Below are 20,635 nucleotides of genomic sequence, written 5' to 3'. Positions count from 1 at the left end.
CAACGGTCAATGTCTGTTTATTAAAATGTGTGTTCACACCAGAGCAACGGTCAATGTCTGTTTTTTTTAAATACTCGATGCTCGATATAGCTTATCCAAGTGACATTGTCACCTAGTCTAGTTGGTCTAAAGACCCATATTTGACCAAGGTCTAGTAGCAGCACAGTCAGTGACATCTGATCATGAGTGTTTTAATGAGGTAAAACTAACCTCCCTGAAGGCTAGGTGTCTCTGTGAGAGGTCTTACTGACTATAAGTAGTGTACTTCAATCAGTACTTCCTGTACACTGAGTAGTGTACTTGAATCACAGGGCGGCTGTGGTTCAGGAGGTAGAGTGGGTCGTAGGGTCGGCGGTTCGAATCCCGCCTCCTCCAGTCTACATGTCGAAGTGTCCCTGAGCAAGACACTGAACCCCCAGTTGCTCCCAGTGAGCAGACTAGCGCCTTGTATGGCCTGCTGGCGCCACTGGTGTGTGAGTGTGTGTGTGTGAATGGGTGAATGAGAGGCCGTTGTAAAGCGCTTTGTCCCTTAGGGGTGAGAAAAGCGCTATATAAGTGCAGTCCATTTACCATTTACCATAATCAGTAGTGTAATTCCTGAGCAGGGAGTACTGTACTTCAATCAGCAGCGTGATCCCTGTACTGTACTGTACTGTACATGTAATTCTACACTGTAACAAGAAACCAGCCAACTCCTTCGGACTGACCTTTAGGAGGGGAACAAGGTTTTCACTGTGAAGTTCCTGATCAGAACCAGCCTGAGCTGTGGGACGCAAGCTCACTAACTACATACAGGCCGGGAGAGAGAGCGGAAGAGAGAGCGGAAGGGAGCGGAGAGGAAGAGAGAGAAGGTGGGAGGGGGAGAAGATCAAAGGGCATGTGAAAGGAGAGAGAGACGCCATGTGTCTGCTCTCCTCTGCAATCTCTCTCCTGCCGTACGTGTGTTTAGAAGGCGTTCTCGCAATGACAGGCCCCGCGGAGACTCTACAGACCTCGCATTTGCGTAGGCCTACAATTGCCGGGTTCTAAAACGAGATTGCGCCCCGTGTAAAAATGCGCTCGGGAGATGACGCACGGGCGGACGGTGCCTCGGAAATGAGTGGGAGCTGTTTGGAGTGGAGAGAGAGCGAGAGAGACACTCCAGTCACTGACCTAAACATCTTGTCGTGTGCGCTCAAATTTCGGTACCGCGTGTGCGTGCGCGCCACATTTCCGGTGTGCGAGTTTTTGCGCGTGCGTGTGTGTGTCCTCACCTGCCCCCTCCGAGGAAGAGCAGGCCCAGGGCCATGTGGTGGGCCATGTGGAAGCCGTAGTTCATCTCGCCGCTGGTGCGCTTGTGCAGGAAGCGGCAGAGCTGGAGGACGCGCAGGCTTCCCGAGCCCGCCATCACCATGGAGACGGCCAGCAGCACCATGCTCAGGCACGTCTGCAGGTTGTAGTGACCGGTCTGCAGAGAGAGAGAGAGGGGGGGGGGGGGGGGCGTGTTCAGTAAATATAGCCCTACGTAAACACACACACACATATGCACACACAGGAAAACATGTACAAAACCCCCACACACACACACTCTAATTGTCATGGAGAGGGACGCGGTTGTCTAGGGAGATTTTGATGCAGACGTTTAGTCTGGCTAAGGAGAATTTTGCAACAATTAAAATGGGAGTGGGAGAAATGCTCATTGTGTTGCCTCTGTGTATGAAAAGCGCTATACAAATAAAGTTTGCTTTGATCTGAAATGCTCTGAAACGCACACACAAGGTTAGACAAGGGCTCAAACTTACGACCGAGGCTGTCGCTGACGTCAAACAATGCATGAAGCTCCTGGCAAACTTGTACTGCGAGAGAAACAGACAGTCAGAAACCGCAAACAGCCTGTAGGACCTTTGACTGACCATGTCAGATTAGGCGATCACAGTTCCATACATTCTTAACCGTGTCGCGGCCAGGACAATGGCAACGCTACACGAATGACCGTGACAAATCATCATATGCTGTCTTTCATGACCGTGCGTGTCATCGCGCAAGTTCAGGTAGTCTGGTCAAGAAACTGTCAGTCATGGAAGTCATGGAAGTATGCACTGTATTCAAGCTTTATTTATACTCGAAGGTATGGTGGGGGGCGGTTGGGCCAAATAATTCGGACTCCCCGGCAGAATCTGACTCCCCTTCACTATCTTTGAGTTTTGAGTTATCTTTTGACTGCCGAAACCATGATATGTAGGCTACCACAACAAGGCTATATCTGCCTCATTAAAACTACAGTTGATATAGTTGAAGTAGTCAATTAAATTTTCGTTTAGGATTCATTCTTTTTTACCTACCGACTCCATCCAGTGACCTAGAGATGCAGGCTGACCACAATAAATGCGCGGAGGGATAAATAATATGCTTTAGATGAATGTAGCCCTATTTCTTGTTAACTTTTTATTTAAATTTTATTCAACCTTTATTTAACCAGGCAAGCATTTAAGAACAAGTTCTTATTTACAAAGGCGGCCTGGCAAAAAGCAAAAGCCTCTTGAGGGAAAGGGGTTAGGGGGCCACAGTCTGGCAGTCCTCAATAGTCCATATTAGTCCACAACTAATTATTTAGGTTCCTATTTCAAGTGTTCTCATAGTTTATTATCATGGATGTTATAGCAGTAGCTAGCCATAGGTTGGCATTACGATGTGGTTATCTTAAAACCTAAAATAGCCTCGCTTTTTGTAACAAGTTGCTCCTCTTGTGATGTCCTGGTCTTTACCGAGTGGTAGAAACTGTAAAGACTCGTTTTGTCAGACGAAGAGCGCAGATCGAACTAAACGCTAAGGGGAGTGGGATTCTGCCAGGGAGTCGGAATTTGGCGCAAGCTGTTACTCAGAGTCAACGAAGAAAAATAAAATAAAGAAAAAAAGATTGTTGACCCGTTCCTGGGTGTCTCGAAGAGGACAGTATGGGTGGTGTATCCTTCAAGGAGAACTTGAGGTAACGGATGTGTTAACATGTAAAGAACACTGCCATCCTATTGGTCAACGTCAAGGTATGCCATAGGCATGGTCGCAGGAGAAGTCCGACTAGGCAGGAAAATACACAAAAATCTAGACGCCAAATCGCTGATCTTTGATTATGTCACACTACAAGGCTTTTCGTTGTTCCCGACGTTCAAAATCTGGCCCCATGCTGGACAACTTTGTCTGCGACAAAAAATCCTCCCCAAAATCGGCCTGAATTTCTGTAGTCTGTTACATAAGGTGTGAGTGTCCTACCAGTTACAGTAGGAAACAGTCAGTGAGGTGAAGGGAGAGTTTCCTACCAGGCAGTCGAGTGAAACAGTCAGTGAGGTGAAGGGAGAGTTTCCTACCAGTCAGTCGAGTGAAACAGTCAGAGGTGAAGGGAGAGTTTCCTACCAGGCAGTCGAATGCGTCAGAGTTGGCCGAGCCAGCGAAGCGGAACCCCACAGCCATACAGGCTCCTGCTATGATGTAGTCATGGGCCTGGCTGGAGACACAAAAAACACACACATGAGCAAACACACACACACGTCATTATGGACCAAAACACAAACTCTTCCAAATGCGGGACCCAAAAAAGGCAGTCATTCTCCACGCTGCCGGCCCACCGCGAGGTGGGTCAGGACTCACGCCAGCGTCTCCATGCAGGACCTCTCCAGGTCCTCCGAAACCACCGTGCTCCCAATGTTCTCCTTGATGATCTACAGACAAGCATATTACCATTGATTACAATCATTATCACTGGAGAAGATAAACACACACACACACACACGTCATGTCCTCTTGGCACGGAGGCCTCATCTAGAAATTTGAGCAGGTTTCCTGAGTCAGTGTTCTCATTAAGAAATCATCACACAACGTAATTAACAAAATCATCAAAAGGTCTGCAGCTGGCCATTAATGCAGTGTGTGTGTGTGTGTGTGTGTGTGTGTGTGTGTGTGTGTACCTGAGGTACATTGCTGCTGACCCAATCAGAGTTGGGCAGGATCTCGTCCCACATAATGATACACCTGGCCAGAGTCTAATGACAGAGAGAGAGAGAGATAAATTAGTCCAAAATCAGCCTGCAAGTCCTACTACACTCTAGATAGCACACAAGCGCACATGTACACGTGCATGCGAGAGCACACACACACGCACGCGCACACACACGCACGCACACACACGCACACACACACACACGCACACACACACACTAACCCTCAGCAGCAGGAACTCTGGCTTGATGAAGTCCAGGAGGAACATGGTGTCTGGGGCTTTCAGCCAATCGGCTATGGACCTGGGAGGTGACAACGATGTGTTAATGCTATCCTGAGGCCATCTTCCAATAAGAACAAGGAGCACTTGTACCAGGAGCACTTGAAGGTGACTAAAGCGCAATTTATGCTTCGTTGCTCGACACTTTTAAAACAGTCACTCGACACTTTTGACGTCATGGGCGACACTTTTTGTGGATAAAAAGTGCTGCCGAGGGCTGTCGCGCACCAACGTTTTTTTCTAATGTTGCTGACTCCGTCACAAATTGTCGCTCAAGTGTGATTGGATAGCTGGATAGAAGGCTTGTGTATGGAGTCAAAATGAGGCCAGAAAGCATTGTAAACGTAAGTGAAGTATTGTAAACGTAAGTGAAGTATTGTAAACGTAAGTGAAGTATTGTAAACGTAAGTGAAGTATTGTAAACAAAAAATATATAAATTATTACTTAATTATTAAAAAATAAAATAAAAATTGCATTTACAATACTTTTTTGCGTTTACAAAACCTTTTCTGCGTTGACAACACTTTTCTGCCTTTACAATACTTTTTCTGCGTTTACAAAACTTTCTTGCGCTGCAAAACATTCTGGCCTCTCTTTGACGTGGGGGCGGGGTTAGATGAGTGGCATGTCCAGAGAGGAAGAGGCGGGGTTTCGGGATGCCCACCGCCATATATAAATCAAAACCATAGAAGAAGTCCAAAAAACGTTGAGCAGCGCTTATATGGCGGTGGGCATCCCGAAACTCCGCCTCTTCCTCTCTGGACATGCCACTCATCTAACCCCGCCCCCACGTCAAAGAGAGGCCAGAATGTTTTGCAGCGCAAAAAATGTTTTGTAAACGCAGAAAAAGTATTGTAAAGGCAGAAAAGTTTTGTAAATGCAGAAAAGGTTTTGTAAACGCAAAAAAGTATTGTAAATGCAATTTTTATTTTATTTTTTAATAATTAAGTAATAATTTATATATTTTTTGTTTACAATACTTCACTTACGTTTACAATACTTCACTTACGTTTACAATTCATATGTTTTTGTTTACAATACTTCACTTACGTTTACAATGCTTTCTGGCCTCATTTTGACTCCATACTTGTGTGTTGCCATGGATATGCCTGTTCCGCAGCCTCGTTTTAGTTTTGGCTGTCATTTGACGTTAGGCTGTCAAGGAGTAGAGGAACGTCTCTCCCAGCTTGTGAGGAGATATCCCCATCTATACAATCCATCCCTGCCCCTTCACATATGCCCAAGTACTGCGGAATTTGTGGAAGGGAATCTTTCCCGATCATAATGAAAACAAACCACAATGAAAACCGCTCTCTGAACAACCTCTTTACCTCAGATGAAACTCTTTCCCTCAGAGAGCCGCTTCTCTCAGAATGACAACAAACGCGCGACAGAATGACAAGCGCGCGGCTGATTGTTTCCATAGAGACGACGCGAAGTGTCGCCCGAAGCATAAATGCAACGTCTAGCTTTTTTTTTGTCGAGCAACACTTTTCAAGAAGCATAAATTAGGCTTTAATCTACTGTTTCAGTTCTGATCTCAGTCAGGAGATGAGAGCAGAAACAACAGGATGCACTGTGATGCTCTTTATGAAATATAGGATGGTAAGAGATTCTGAGCTCATTAGATAGACTAGGTAGTGGAACAGAATGTTCCGTGGAGCCTGTCAGAGAAAATAGAATAAGACCTCTTGAGACAGATTAGGATGACAGAGCAGTGGTGTGGGCGGTCACCTGTTGTTGGTTTTGAGATAGATCATGGCCAGAGCCAGGGTGGCACCGGGACAGGTCACATCTACGTTGATGCTGTCACCCTCCTGGAAGGAACGAGGAGGGGGAGGAGCTTCAGGCGCACGCACAGTGGTGGAATGAACTGCCCACTGACGTCAGCACAGCAGAGTCGCTGCCCATCTTTCGTCGCAGGCTCAAAACTCATCTCATCAAGAAGTACTACAACGATCCTCCCTCTTAAGCACCTATTGGATTTTAGATTGCTATTCTTGCACTTTGCCTTCAGCACTAGATTATGCTCTTAGTCACTTGTTTTAGAAAGGAGATGCACTTGTGAGTTCTGGCAAGTAGTAGTAGTACATTGGCTTTTCCTACGTTAAATGCAATTATTGATAGTCGCTTTGGATAAAAGCATCTGCTAAATTACTGTAATGTAATGTAATGATTCATCCAAATAATGAGTCCCCGAGCGTGGTGTCAGTACCTTGATCTGGTAGCTGGGGGACTTGTGTTTCTCTCTGTTGATGCCGGCGTGCGTGCGCCGGTGACCGCCCACCATGTACTGGTACAGCTGCTCTGGCACGTTCAGGTCCGTCATACCGATCAGGTTACTGCCGTGCTGGGGGGCGGGGTTAAAGAGAAATAAGAGTGAGAGGAAACAGGAAGTCGTTCAGTCGCGTCACGTGAGAATCTCACCTCTTCCACTTTCTCACTGCTAACGCTGTAGCTCACACAGTGTGTTAGTGAGTGGTGAGTAAATGGACTGAAAACGACTTCGCGGAGCGCCGATGTTTATCTTTTTCATTCATCCTCTCTCGCTGTGCGTCACCCTTTTGAAGTGTGGAGGCCCCCTTTCATTCACATACTTCCCTCATCCTGTCGCCTCACTGTAGGCGATACTGTTCTCTACTATACTCCGGGGTTCCCCTACTATACTGCAGTGTACTTGGCTTGACCGCGGTGCTCTGTGGTGCTCACCCCCAGACAGACCATGCCCAGGGCCAGGCCAGCGGCCAGGGAGTACGACTCTCTGTCTGTGCAGTACTCCATCTCAGGACCGGGGGGACGACCTGCGGAGAGAGAGAGAGAAAAAAAAAAAAACGCTTCGGCTTTAACTTCCTGGATTGAATTTTCGCCTCACGCCGGCGAATCCGTTCCCCTTCTCTTCGGCCCTCGCCCGTCGCTCCCCCCCCCCTGGTGGTCAGTCTCTCACCCCCCCCCCCCACCCCACCCCTCCCTCCCTCACCTATCTCTGCCAGGAGGACCTCTGCGTTGTGCCGGTGCCCGGTGCCCTGGTACACCAGCCCGATGCCCACCACGGCCGCCACCTGCACGTTGTGGGGCACGTCCAGCTCCGTGGAGGTGGGCGGCAGCAGGGCGGGGACGTGGATGCTCAGCAGACGGGTGATGGACATGTCCATGGTGCCCAGCTTGGCGGCGGACACGCCCAGCAGCAGGCCGATGCTGGTCATCTCGTGGCCCTGTGGGGAGGGAGGGAGGGAGAGGGAGAGGGAGAGGGAGAGGGAGAGGGAGAGGGAGGGAGGGAGGGAGGGAGGGAGGGAGGGAGGGAGGGAGGGAGGGAGGGAGGGAGGGAGGGAGGGAGGGAGGGAGGGAGGGAGGGAGGGAGGGAGGGAGGGAGGGAGGGAGGGAGGGAGAGGAAGGAGGGAGGGAGGGAGGGAGGGAGGGAGAGGAAGGAGGGAGGGAGGGAGGGAGAGGAAGGAGGGAGGAAGGATGGAAGAGGTTAAGCGGATATTATAATTGGTCCTGTCAGCCCAGACGGAACGTTTCATTGGTCCCCTGTGGGTCTGAGCAGGAAGTTTAAGTCAGGCCATGTTTACTAATACTGGGTTGTCTCTGAGGCAGCCGCAAACAGACCCCTTCCTAAACAGGGCACGCTCCTTGCTAATTGCTGGGGCATGTTAACCAGATCAAATCCTTTCAGCCAAACAATTTTTCAATTGTGGGCAGGAACATGTTTTGCTCTAATGAGTGGTTTGAAATTGTATGGTATAATATTCTAGCAGCCCCCTAGCTGACCCCTGTTCTGTTTTCGGCTGCCCTCCTCTTTCACATGAGAAAAAGAGATGTGATACTGCACATATGGAACCGGGGGCTAACGTGTGTGTGATGGTGTGTTACTACGGCGATGCAGCTTCTGAATTCAACAGTCAATTCCTTTCATATTCAATCAGTACCAGAATGTTTCATTTCAATATCCATATCCACCGTGACCACACTGCATCTTTGCAGTCCGGTAGGATGAGTCTCGAAGCAAACGAAGCAGCTGTTAAGTCCACCATATGCCACGCATCCACTATATTACAGCTTGTAGTAGAAGTTTACAACTGCAATACTACCACTTGTTTTTGGGGTGAGGTGAGCTCAGAGCTCTCAGTAAGGCTACCACAGAGAATAATAATAATAATAATGAATTGTATTTATATAGCACACTTTAAAATGCAGGACAAATCTCAAGGTGCTTAAAGAGAGAGACCACAGACAGCATTCATCTCCAGCCGGTCTATCTTAATGACTGGAAATGAGAGAGGCGCACACGAGTCAGCAGCAGGACGCAGTCAGAGTGAAACCGTGCTCGCCGCGTCGCGAGGCCTTTCCCACTTTCATGTGAGAAAAATAACAGGATGCCGTCCGTCCGGCGCCAGCAGAATTCTGCTAAACCCAAACCAGCAGTCGCATCTACTACGCTGCGGTGGGCGGCGATGCAAACGGCGTGTGAGGAGTGTGAGGAGCTTCTGTCGTTCTGTCAACAACAAAGGCTTCCAGTGGTTTCTTTGGCCCTTTTTCCCCTGAATGAGAAATGCAAAACTGACATATTTGCGATCAATTCCTCTGAGGTGTCTTGGTTTGTGGTGAGAGAGAAAGGTCGCACTTGGCGTGTGTGTGTGTGTGTGCACGCGTCTTCACCTTAGTCAGGTAGTCGTGTATGTTGAGCGTGGCCAGCTTGGTGAGGTGTCCGTTGAGCCCCAGGGCCATGAGGAAGCCCGCGTACTCGTTGGCCAGCTCGGGGCTCTTGGGCTTGTTGTAGGCGATCCAGGCCGAGTCCACCTGGGAGGCAGGGGCGATCTTCAGACCGGCCGCCACCCCGTTGTGGAAGCTGGACCAGCTGGTCATGTTGGGCGGGACGTCGATGTTGCCGCTGTTCAGGTCCACCATGGTGTTCCTGGGGGGGGCGCGGCCTGGTGGAGGAGGGGGCAAGGGAGCGGGGCAACGTCAGAAGAGAGGAGATTCCAAAAAAAACGAATGGAATGGTGAATGGCTGGCCGTGTTTCGGTGACTCGTGGACCCGCCCTGTGATTCGGATCCGCTCCAGAATTTAATGGGTTCTAAGATGGCCTATGCTCCACCGCTCCACCGAGTTTCATGAAAATCGGTCTGGTAGTTTTTGCTGTAATCCTGCTAAAGAACGAACCAACCAGCCAACCAACCAACCAACCAACACACACCACTGAAAACATTACCTCTCGCCCTGCGCTGTTGCTGGGGGGAAGTAAATATCGAGAACGTTTCTTTTAGAGAAATAAAAAAAAAAAGTTCCTCGGACACAGAAATAATTTGAGTAACTTATCTTGTCTGGCACAAGCATATTGGGCTGTTACCCCCAAAAAAGCCCCACCCCACCTGACACTCCAGACAGTCTCAAGTAAACGCTAAAGTAATTGAAAGGATTTCAAATTGTATTTGGACCCAGGTCTAGGATGAGTCTAGTACTAAGCAGTACTTTCAAAAGAGAATCTCCACTGATAAGTTGGATTTATACTTGGTATAGTACTAGGGCTTAAACTGTGTCCAGGAAGCCAGCTCCTAGACATTTTGATCTCTCCATTGTGAGTACCTGTGAGGTTGAGTTTGGGCACCGGCAGGGGCTCTGTTGGCACAGGGTGGTAGGAGAAAAGGGTGAACAGCCCTCTACCTACGGGCAGCGCCATGGTCCGTTGGCACAGCTGCAACAGCCTGGCATAGGAAGGGAGGGGGGAGAGAGGGAAGGAGAGGGAGAGAGAGAGAGAGAGAGAGAGAGAGAGAGAGAGAGAGAGAGAGAGAGAGAGGAGGGAGCAGGGATAGAGATCGTCAGAAATACTTTCTCATAGTCTTTCTAATCCCTCATTATGTTACACAATGACCTGCCATTGAAACCACAATCTACCTGGCATAAGTGACTTGTTTGTCATCATAACTGCGCCCTACTCCCCCCTCCCCCATCTCATCTGAGTGTACTGGATGCATTCACTGTCTTTAGGTTATAGACTACTATTACTACTGCATCAATGTGTAATAAACTAGCTGTAACCTTTCCTTGAACGAGTTCTCCTTCTCCCTGATGTACTTGCAGTTCCATACTGTCCTAAATCATTTCAAGAAACTATTTATTCAGTTTTAAGTACAAACCCTCCCCTTACTCACTTGTTCTCCTTCTCCTCGATGTACTCGTGGTCGCTGACCTCGGGCAGGTGGACCACGCTGACCCGGACGGGCCGGGAGCTCTGCAGCAGCCGCCGGGCCTCGTGGAGCCGCAGGTCCTGGCTCCAGATCAGACCGATCACGTCCTGGTTCAGGTCCGTCATCCCGTCCTCCTCCTCGTCCGCCTCCGTGGTGGCGGGGGGCTCCAGGGACAGCCCCGGGCCTACGGACTGGACACACACACACACACACCAGCATAAACACACATGCAATAGCACCCCACCCCACTTCTAAAACTCCTAGGTATTTACGCACGCACGCACGCACGCACGCTGGCACGCACGCACGCACGCACGCACACACGCACACACACACACACACACACACACACACACACACACAATAACCTCAACATATTCAAGGTTGTATAAGCCAAACCCAAAACATCCAACAGCCCCGCTCAGACGTACAGCTTTGCCTTTGGCCAGGGTCATTTTGTGGGCTTGCTTGGTGAGGTCCTGTCGACCAATCAGCAAGCACACGTCCTCTGACCAATCGGAGCAGGGCTGCTCTCGGCACTGGTAGATGGCGTCTCTGATTGGCAGAGCCACACCGAAGGGGACGGACTCCAGGTCTTTCAGTGTGAAACCTGTAACAAGACAGGAAAAGAGGATGTGAATAGTGAAGTGCTTCATAAGGGAATGCAATATGGTGGTGAAGATGAGCATAACAATTGTGCATTTTGTGATAAAAGCATGACATTTGGTACAGTTATAGCCAAGGGCATGAAAAAACGAGGATATTCAGGCATCATGAATTTGCAATATGTCGCCCATGGCAACCATTTTCATGTGGCCGCCTGTGGCGATACTTTTCTGATACATTTTCTTATCAGAGATGGATATAATATGATATTGAGGACATAATTAGTTTAATTTATCTACCATACATATATATATATATAGATCTTGGGAATTGACATTTGGATAATAGTACATTTTTCAAGATGGTGGCCATGACTACTATGAAAATTGTAATTACATAACGTTTTGTAGATTACTCTGATATAGATGATCTGTGTCAAATCAGAAAAAAATGATGGAGAATTTGAATTTGGAACTTAAAAATTGCAGACGCTTCCTTCTATCTCACAATTAAAGATGACCACCATTTTCTTCAATTTGGCGGGCATCGCCACCATACATTTTTAAAATTCCAATAAAATAACATAAATCCCCAAGTCTGCATAATAGATTTTAAGAAGTCATGTTTTACAGAAATGTTAATAGAGTGGATGTGGAAGCACAGCCTGGGCACACTGGTGACACCACTGCAGTGAAACAGAGCATGGGCCTCTAAATACACGCTGCTTGCTTACTGTACTCCGTATGAATCTAGTGCTTGTTGTGATAGTTTAGTGGTGGTGTCGTTTAGTTTCATGAATGCCATCTTATCTAGTGTAGTTTAGATTAGATGTAGTTAGATAAATACACCTGAATTGACAGGATGTGCCAGAGTGGGAGAGCCAAGCCTAGGGTAACAGGGCTTTACATGACTTTCATACAGTAGTTAGTATACTGTAGTTACCCGGATGGTGTACAGATCACGCAGGGAATCAGTGAAATTAGGAAGATCAGATGACCCACGTCACCCCGTCACTCTCTCAGGCTGACACCGAAAGACTAATGCATGCTTTCATCACAAGCAGGCTGGACTACTGCAATGCTCTACTATCAGGCCTACCAAAGAAAGCAATCTCTAAGCTACAAATGATACAGAATGCTGCAGCACGAGTCCTCACCAAGACTAGACGAAGGGCACACATCACACCAGCCTTAAAATCAATACACTGGCTACCTGTCAACTCTAGAATAGACTTACTATTACTATTAATACTATTACTAGTCTATAAATCTCTCCACAGTCACGAACCAGAATACATTTCAGACATGCTTGTCACGTACATGCCCAACAGACCATTCAGATCCTTAGGTACTGAACTCTTAACAGTTCCAAAAGCCAGGACCAAGAAACACGGAGAGGCAGCTTTTAGTTTCTATGCCCCCAACCTCTGGAACACCCTGCCGGAGTGCCTAAGAAGGGCCAAAAAAACGGAGGTCTTCAAGCGAGATCTCAAGACGTACCTTTTCAGCCTAGCCTACATTTACTAGCTAGGACCTTGAGACACAGAAAGGCAGCCTCAAACCTACCTGTGAATCCTCTGTATACATTGGTGTATATCCTGCTATGCACTGTATGTACATCAAGTTGTGTACAGAAGCTGGTTGCCCTGAAACAGGCTTGTTCTGTTCTGATATCTTTGTTGCTTAAATGGCTCAGCGTGCTACTAACCGTTTTCTGCCTCCCCTAGTGCCTCTCTCTCTCCCTCCTACCTTCTAACCAGGTCCAGTGGATGCCCCACTGTCGCCCACAGACCACCCTGAGTCCGATAGATACCCCCGTGTCAGCTGTGGATGTTGTAGTATTTAGTTAACACACACACCTACACACAGACACACATCAGTCCACATCCGGCTTAGGCCTGGACCTGGGCCCAGTCCCCCTTCCCCTCACCCTAACCCGGGTCCGTATCCTTTTCCCACCCCCACCCTACCCCCGACCCCTGCCTCTAACTGGACCCAGGCACACTCACACTCACGCTCACACACACAGACATACACCAGTCCTGGGCTCGGATCCCCTCCCCCTCACCCTAACCCGGTTCCGTATCCTTTTCCTACCCCCTCCCTACCCCAACCCCTGCCTCTATCAGGGCCCAGGCACATTCACGCACACATAGACATACACCAGTGTTTGCCATGTCTCTCCTATGATATTTTTAGCCTCTCTTACTCTGAAAATGTAATTTAATGTTATTTACTGCTTTATAAATGTTCTTAGCCGGTAGACAAACATACTCCAGGAAATTGCTCGATCGCCTTGTTGAGAGAGGTCAGGGAAGAATTTTTTACAGCTCACTTATCTGGCCCCTGGGTGATACTGTTTTTTTGCTTCCCTCTGGAATATGTAGGGGTGGGACGTATGTTCGTACGTTCACAAAAGCATGCCTTGTTGAAAGAACAAAGACACTGGATGACACCATACCAAGAAATAAGCTGATGGTGTTCAGTACAGCAGTGGCTCACGGTCTACAGCCAGAAGATGAGCTGTGGTCGGCATTTTGAACCGGAAAGAGTTGTAGATGCCTAGCAGCCCATGAACTTGATGCAGGGCTAGAAGGCACGTGCACTTCCAGTGTTCCCATATCAGACTAATCCACGCTACAATTTTCCATCTTGAAAAATGTACTATTATCCAAATGTCAATTCCCAAGAATTATGTATGGTAGATAATTATGTCCTCAATATTATATTATATCCATCCCTGATAAGAAAATTGATCAGAAAACTGTCGTCACTGGCGGCCATTTTGAAAAACGGTTGCCAAGGGCGACATTGAAAATTTATGATGCCTGAATATCCAGGTTTTTTTATGCTCTTGGCTATAACTGTACCAACGTGTATGCTTTTATCACAAAATACACAATTGTTATGACATTTCTAGCTAAGCTCTCCACTAATAACACTATTGGTATTCTGAGACGTGGTCACAATAACCAATAACCAACTGACAACCAGTGAAACCCGGTGAGGGCCTTATATTAGCCAGCCTATCAGGTGTCATACAGTATGTTTTACCTGCTGAGGTTAACCACACCACCAGCTTCTCAGCCAGACTCTCATTGGAGGATTCAGGCTTCAGACTGCTCTGTCTGGAGGGAACGAGATACGAGAATAAGCAGCAGGCAAGCATTGGTATACAAGACTGCATCACTATTAGTCCTGGACTAAATCCCATTCTCAGTGGGAACAGCCTTTAGTCTGCAGGCTTAATCTCAACCTGGGCAGGGATGTGAGTTTACCTTCTGAAGCCTTGTTCACTGGCAGTCTTTTTCTGGCCTGGGATGGGGAGAGGGAGAGAGGGAGAGAGAGAGGGAGAGAGAGAGGGAGAGAGAGAGAGAGAGAGAGAGAGAGAGAGAGAGAGCGGGAGAGAGTGAGAAAGGACACGTGAGTGTGCTTCAGGTGATGTGCTAGTACAGGATGGGTGATATAGGTCAACAACAAAGACAGAACAAAGGTAAAGACTAAAGAACCAGCAGGACTCTCAGGCCCCCATAATGGCCCTTCTGTCATAAAGGTGTCTTTATAGATTCCTGCTAACAATAGAGCTCAGATAGTGAACAGAAACAGAACAGGAAGTGAATATTATGATTCTTCAATGTAAACAAAAGGAAGTGACAAAAACATGAATCATCCCACGTGTGTGTACACACTCACACTCACACACTCACACACACACACACACACACACACACACACACTCACCGGCAGAGAACTTGGACAGGTATTTGGACATATCAAATGTAATGGCGTTCTCGTCTCCAACGATGTAGAGGGCATAGCTCTATCAGGAGAAGGGGGGAGGCGTGGAGGGAGAGAGGGAGAGAGACGGGGAGTTAGGAAAACAAACGTCAGCGTAAGACCCCTGCGGTGCGACCGTCAGTAGTGGAGTGATGTCACTGAGGTCCCGGCGCCCATAATGAGAGAAAGAGAGAGATTTGGAAGAGAGAGGGAGCAAAAAAAAATCACAAAACTGAAGGAGAGCGAGAGAGAAAAAGACCCAGAGAAAAAATGAGGTGGAATGAGATGGACAGAATGAGGTGGAGGGAGAGAGAGAGAGAGAGAGAGAGAGAGAGAGAGAGGTAAGTAGGTACTGTACTGGGGGTAAATAGATTCTGTAATTGCATGATGGGCCGACGGTCAGTCTCTCAGTGGTGACGTGCGTCACCTCACTTATCCTGATGGGGGGAGACGCGCAAGGACTGGTCATCACGAGCTACACCCCCCCTCACCCCCTTCGGCTGTGATTCAGCCCTTCCTGGGCCTTAATTGCTCTCTCTGCTCTCTGATGTGCAGACACACGCGCACGGTATACACAAACAAAACACACACACACACACACACACACACACTGTTCCGGTCACACACTCGTACGCACTCACTCGCACACATTTCTTGCTCTCAATCTCAAATATGGATGCACTCTCTTTATAAACATGCCAAGCCTCTCTCTCCCTCTCTCCCTAATTGACATGATGACCTCTGTCATACGGGCATCTAACAATTAAGCATTAATGTGTGTGTGCGTGTGTGTGTGTGCGTGTAGGTGTGTGTGTGTCTGCATGACCCATTTAACAGAGTGGAGGATGGTGTAAGAGCAAGAACAGCCATTGGCTAGGCGGGGTCGGGCGACCCGACCAGTGAGTAATGGTGAAGGTCAATATTTGACATGACAGAGACAGAACAGGGGAGACAGACAGAGAATCTGAAGAAAATGTGACTTCAAATACTCCATGGAATATGCCAGAAACAGCTACATCTGGTTCAAGCATATTCCTCTACAGTATTTATTGTGAGCATTTCATTGTATGTCTTGTAGTGTACATAGGACAAAAGGACCCTTGAATCTACCTTGTCCAGTTAGCTCTAAGGCTCTCTATGGCTCTGTGCTAGAGGCCGCCATCTTTATATATGATGGTGATTGAGTTATTAATGATGATGTCATCATACCAGCACGAGGAGTTTTGTCCTTTCACAGATGCCTGGCAGGAAGGGGAAGGGCGGGACTTCCTGTCCCCTCAGACAGCTGCTGAGCCAGCTGAAGACGCAGGGAGGCTCCGCCCTCAAGAAGGACGGACGCTGCATCATGTCCAACTGGGCTGCGCAGGGGGAGGAGCAAACAGAGACAGACAGACAGACAGACAGAGAGGACAGAGAGAGACACAGAGGACAAAGAGAGACCGAGAGGACACACACAAATAGAAACTGTCTGAACACACAAACACACAGTACATTTCCCTCATCTGTCACTCAAACAGAAAGACACCTTCTGAAACATTAAATAATGTTATTTTTACCAAATAAGCAGTCCCGCCTGCAGTTTGAATGACTTGCCTCTATTAGGTAGACTATCAAACCAAGAGCACCAGAGCAGCAGTTATAGAGATGTAACGATGTGAAAAATTAATATCACGATTATAGTGACCAAAATGATCATGGTTATCAGTATTATCGCGGTATTGTTAAATGTGCTGAACATTTTCGAAAACTACTGAACTCATTGCTACTACACTGAAATCATTTCACCAAGTTTTACATTGAAAACCACAAATAAAATTAGCAGCACTATAGACTTTTTTGCATAAACGTTAAAATAGTGCGTCTTGGAGACCGCTGCTAACTTTGGTTGATGCTGGACAGTATTTACAGTGAGTTTTTCAAAACGCGGAAATCAAACACGGTTTTAATGATAATTTTATCCCGATAAATGTAATCGAAATTTATCACGGTTTATCGTTATACCGGTTATCGTTACATCCCTAAGCAGTTAACCCTTCCTGTGTGGATAGTTAACCCCCCGTGTGGATAGTGTTAAACTAGTAGTGTTTAGAGGGCTGTTTGGCCGTAAGGTTAAGTTGGCTCAGCTCAGGAGAACTGGAGAGAACAGCAGAAGAACAACAGAACAGGTCAGAGTGTCCTAGCCAGCAACGTCCCATTTCACAGTACGCACACACTGTGTTTGAGATTTGGATATAAAGGTGATGCGCCCAGTTGGGCTGGGGGGCTGTACATGAGAACATTGTGAAGCTGTATTGAGTGTGTTACAGTAATAAATATCCGAATAGGCTGAACGACTTGGGTCTCCTGTGAAGTTTTGTACTATCAGAAATGACCAACAACAGTTAACCCTCCTGTGTGGATAGTTAACCCTCTTGTGTGGATAGTTAACCCTCCTGTATGGATAGTTAACCCTCTTGTGTGGATAGATAACCCTCTTGTGTGGATAGTTAACCCTCTTGTGTGGATAGTTAACCCTCTTGTGTGGATAGTTAACCCTATTGTGTGGATAGTTAACCCTCTTGTGTGGATAGTTAACCCTCTTGTGTGGATAGATAACCCTCTTGTGTGGATAGTTAACCCTCTTGTGTGGATAGTTAACCCTCTTGTGTGGATAGTTAACCCTCTTGTGTGGATAGTTAACCCTATTGTGTGGATAGTTAACCCTCTTGTGTGGATAGTTAACCCTCTTGTGTGGATAGATAACCCCCTGTCTCTCCGGTGTGATGGTGTCTTCCTACCCTGATCGATGAGGCAGGCCTCGGTGAAGGTTGTGATGAGGGAGGGGTAATCTCTCCAGTACAGGTCAATGTATTCCTCCAGCTGCAGATCTCTGGGACAGAACACACACACACACACACACAATTAGCAACACACTCGCACAATTAGCAGGTCATGAGAAAGGCTGTTTATCTATCCGGTCGTTAAATCAATAGATCTAATCCCACACAGCCATGATCCAGCCCTGAACACTGCAGCACACTGGCTCAGATAGATTCATCAGTGTAGATCATCCAAAACCTGCAAATAAATAAGGTGTGTGTGTGTGTGTGAAAGTGTGTGTGTGTGTTGCCTATCCCCCACGTACCAACACAAAGGCTCTAGGCAAATACTCCCACCTGAGTGCTCGACTCTCCCACTTCAACTCTTGACGGCTGACGAGGACACTCCACATGGAGCGCTTTCGATGCTATTTGTTTCAAAGCATAATAACGAGGACGCACCTGCTTCTATTGAATAGATTCCTTCATCTGGCATTACAGTAAAGGGGGAACCGAGTAGTCAACACCGATGTGTGTGACGGCTGTGGGTCTATGTTTGACTGAGGATACGTAGTAGCATCCTGATACAGATTCCATACTGCTCACTAAGTACTACTCTCCCCAAACTCTTACACCCCCCCCCCGCCAACGTCCACCGCCTACTCACACACACGGACACACACATACTTTGAAGAGTAGCCCCATTTATGGCCACAAAAGATCCTAAACCAAACAAAACGCCCTCTTACAAATGAACAGTCAGACAAACCCAACACACACACACGCACGCACACTCCCCTCCCACTTCCTCAACCTGGCCAGCTGTTGCAGGAGGGTGACCAGCGCCCTGGCCCCGCCTCTCTGAAGCTCGTCGAGCTGCAGTTCCTGGTAGAGGAGGTGCAGCGTGTAGAACAGGGCCGGGATGTGGGCGAACAGGGGGGCGGAGCTGTCCAGCCGCAGGGCGGGGCTGGAGGGAGGAGACTGGGTCTGGAAGGGGGAGTCGCCGGCGGAGGGTTCGCTTGTTATAGACTCCAGCCCAGCGCCCCTGCACACCACCTGTCGATGGTAGTGGGAGCACCGCATGTATTCCCAGTCCTAGAAGACACAAAGAGATGCATGTATTTTACACAAACATTCACAAACAGGCACACCACTCCAATGCCCTAGTCTGTGTGCACATAAATATAGGGTGCAGTGCATTACTACATACATGCCCCCACCAAACACATTAACACAAAATGTACAGTACTCATACAAACTAAGATGTCCATTGACAAGACTAAGGAGGTTGAGAGAAGGGCCAATACAGTTTTCCAAGGTCTGCGTCATCCTTTACCTCAGGTGTAGCTAGGATACATGCAGCTCTACATACTGTAACCAGCTTCTTCTAGACACCTAGAGGCTCAGCTCAACACCAACATTATAGTTACATAACCCTCCAGCCCAACTCTGACCCCGCGACCTTACAGTTGACCCTGGCCATGGGCCTGGTCACCTCCCAGCGCTGCCATCGCAGCCCGTTGGCCAGGATGATATTCTGTTCCATTCCGCGTGGATTATCATGGATTACCATGCCCGTTGCTCATGGGCGAACAGATTACAGCGAGAGATTTAAGATTATTTACAAAACATACTGTCATTGTCACACCATCTGTTGTTTACAGGTTATTAAGTCTGAATAATCTTCACAAATACCTTAGAGCACTTCTTACATGGTGTAGAATACTGAAATATAGGACAAGGTCTTAATGTTGGGCTACATCGTTTAGTGTACATAATACAGAGGCTTTGAAAACAAAACAGGTAAAACATAAATTAGGTAAATAATTTACAAAATCTGAAAGTCAGAAGAACTTCACATCTGCTTTTAAATAACGGTACCCTGCTTATTTTTGATTCATAGAGAATAACATGGAGGCTGACGGAGGCCATTTTCTCTCCCCCTCTTGGAGAGACATTCTTCTTAAGAGGGACATGGAGACGCCGTCCTCCCACTCCAAACACACACAGCGCCACTCACACAGACAAGCCCCGCCCCCATCCTGGCCCTGCCTACCTCATCGGAGCCCGTGTCCGCTGGACGAGCTTTCTTGGCAGCAATCACGGGAGAGAGGGGAACTTCCACATGGAGCTGAGGGGGCAGGAACACGCACGCAGGTGTGTGAAGGGCATGAATATGTCTGGATATGTCTTCCGGACTACAGTAATAAGGTTGTGTGTTACCAGGAGCACGCTCTGCGTATTAGCTAAAACGCTGGCACTCAAAGCAGTCACGTCGATTTGATTCTTTCCGAAGGCCCCCGCCCACAGGAAGACCATGCGTGTGGCCCCCGGTGAGGGACGCCCCCCCCCGCCCACAGGAAGACCATGCGTGTGGCCCCTGGTGAGGGATGGCCCCCCCCCCCCGCCCACAGGAAGACCATGCGTGTGGCCCCCTGTGAGGGACGGCCCCCCCCCCGCCCACAGGAAGACCATGCGTGTGGCCCCCGGTGAGGGACGGCCCCCCCCCCGCCCACAGGAAGACCATGCGTGTGGCCCCCGCTGAGGGACGCCCCCCCCCCCCCCCCCCCCCCCCCGCCCACAGGAAGACCATGCGTGTGGCCCCCGGTGAGGGACGGCCCCCCCCCCGCCCACAGGAAGACCATGCGTGTGGCCCCCGGTGAGGGACGCCCCCCCCCCCCCCCCCCCCCGCCCACAGGAAGACAATGCGTGTGGCCCCTGGTGAGGGACGGACTCACGTTGCGCGTCCACCCCAGGCGCTCCGTGTTGTAACCCATGAGGGTCATGAAGCAGGTGACGAAGAGGTTCCACTCCTGGTGGGCGCTGGGGCCCCCGGGGGCGTTGTACATGTTGTACCACTTCACCAGAACCTTCATAGCCGTCTCCTTAGGGAGGATGAACCGCACCGCCTGCAGGCACTTCCTCACTACGGCCACCAGGGGGGGAGAGAGAGGGGCAGGAGGAGAGGGACAAATAAACAGAAGGGAAAGGGGAGAAATAGAGAGAGAGAGAGAGGGAG

The 20,635-nt window shown here is 48.6% G+C and overlaps 1 protein-coding gene across 2 annotated transcripts in view; it reads right to left on the bottom strand.

The window, feature by feature from the left end:
- The window catches only part of anapc1 (anaphase promoting complex subunit 1), a 44,947-nt gene that overhangs the window by 9,575 nt on the left and 14,737 nt on the right, over window positions 1–20,635 (bottom strand). For both annotated transcript variants that reach the window (XM_084451952.1, XM_084451953.1), the window contains exons 17-38: window positions 20,355–20,542; window positions 19,673–19,747; window positions 18,431–18,711; window positions 17,596–17,687; window positions 16,028–16,176; window positions 14,783–14,861; window positions 14,320–14,356; window positions 14,096–14,169; window positions 10,868–11,046; window positions 10,401–10,627; window positions 9,835–9,953; window positions 8,907–9,178; window positions 7,228–7,462; window positions 6,960–7,051; window positions 6,466–6,600; window positions 5,985–6,067; window positions 4,193–4,271; window positions 3,939–4,013; window positions 3,622–3,692; window positions 3,388–3,478; window positions 1,782–1,835; window positions 1,254–1,447 (exon numbers count right to left, since the gene is read on the bottom strand). In XM_084451952.1, coding sequence (XP_084308078.1) covers window positions 1,254–1,447; window positions 1,782–1,835; window positions 3,388–3,478; window positions 3,622–3,692; window positions 3,939–4,013; window positions 4,193–4,271; window positions 5,985–6,067; window positions 6,466–6,600; window positions 6,960–7,051; window positions 7,228–7,462; window positions 8,907–9,178; window positions 9,835–9,953; window positions 10,401–10,627; window positions 10,868–11,046; window positions 14,096–14,169; window positions 14,320–14,356; window positions 14,783–14,861; window positions 16,028–16,176; window positions 17,596–17,687; window positions 18,431–18,711; window positions 19,673–19,747; window positions 20,355–20,542 — 2,881 coding nt within the window. The remainder of the gene's footprint in view (window positions 1–1,253; window positions 1,448–1,781; window positions 1,836–3,387; window positions 3,479–3,621; window positions 3,693–3,938; window positions 4,014–4,192; window positions 4,272–5,984; window positions 6,068–6,465; window positions 6,601–6,959; window positions 7,052–7,227; window positions 7,463–8,906; window positions 9,179–9,834; window positions 9,954–10,400; window positions 10,628–10,867; window positions 11,047–14,095; window positions 14,170–14,319; window positions 14,357–14,782; window positions 14,862–16,027; window positions 16,177–17,595; window positions 17,688–18,430; window positions 18,712–19,672; window positions 19,748–20,354; window positions 20,543–20,635) is intronic.

The sequence above is a fragment of the Borostomias antarcticus genome (assembly GCF_949987555.1).
Source record: "Borostomias antarcticus genome assembly, chromosome: 2".
NCBI classification, from domain to species: domain Eukaryota; kingdom Metazoa; phylum Chordata; class Actinopteri; order Stomiiformes; family Stomiidae; genus Borostomias; species Borostomias antarcticus.
The sequence above is the reverse complement of the archived record's forward strand: the minus strand, read 5'-3'. Positions and strand labels throughout refer to the sequence as shown.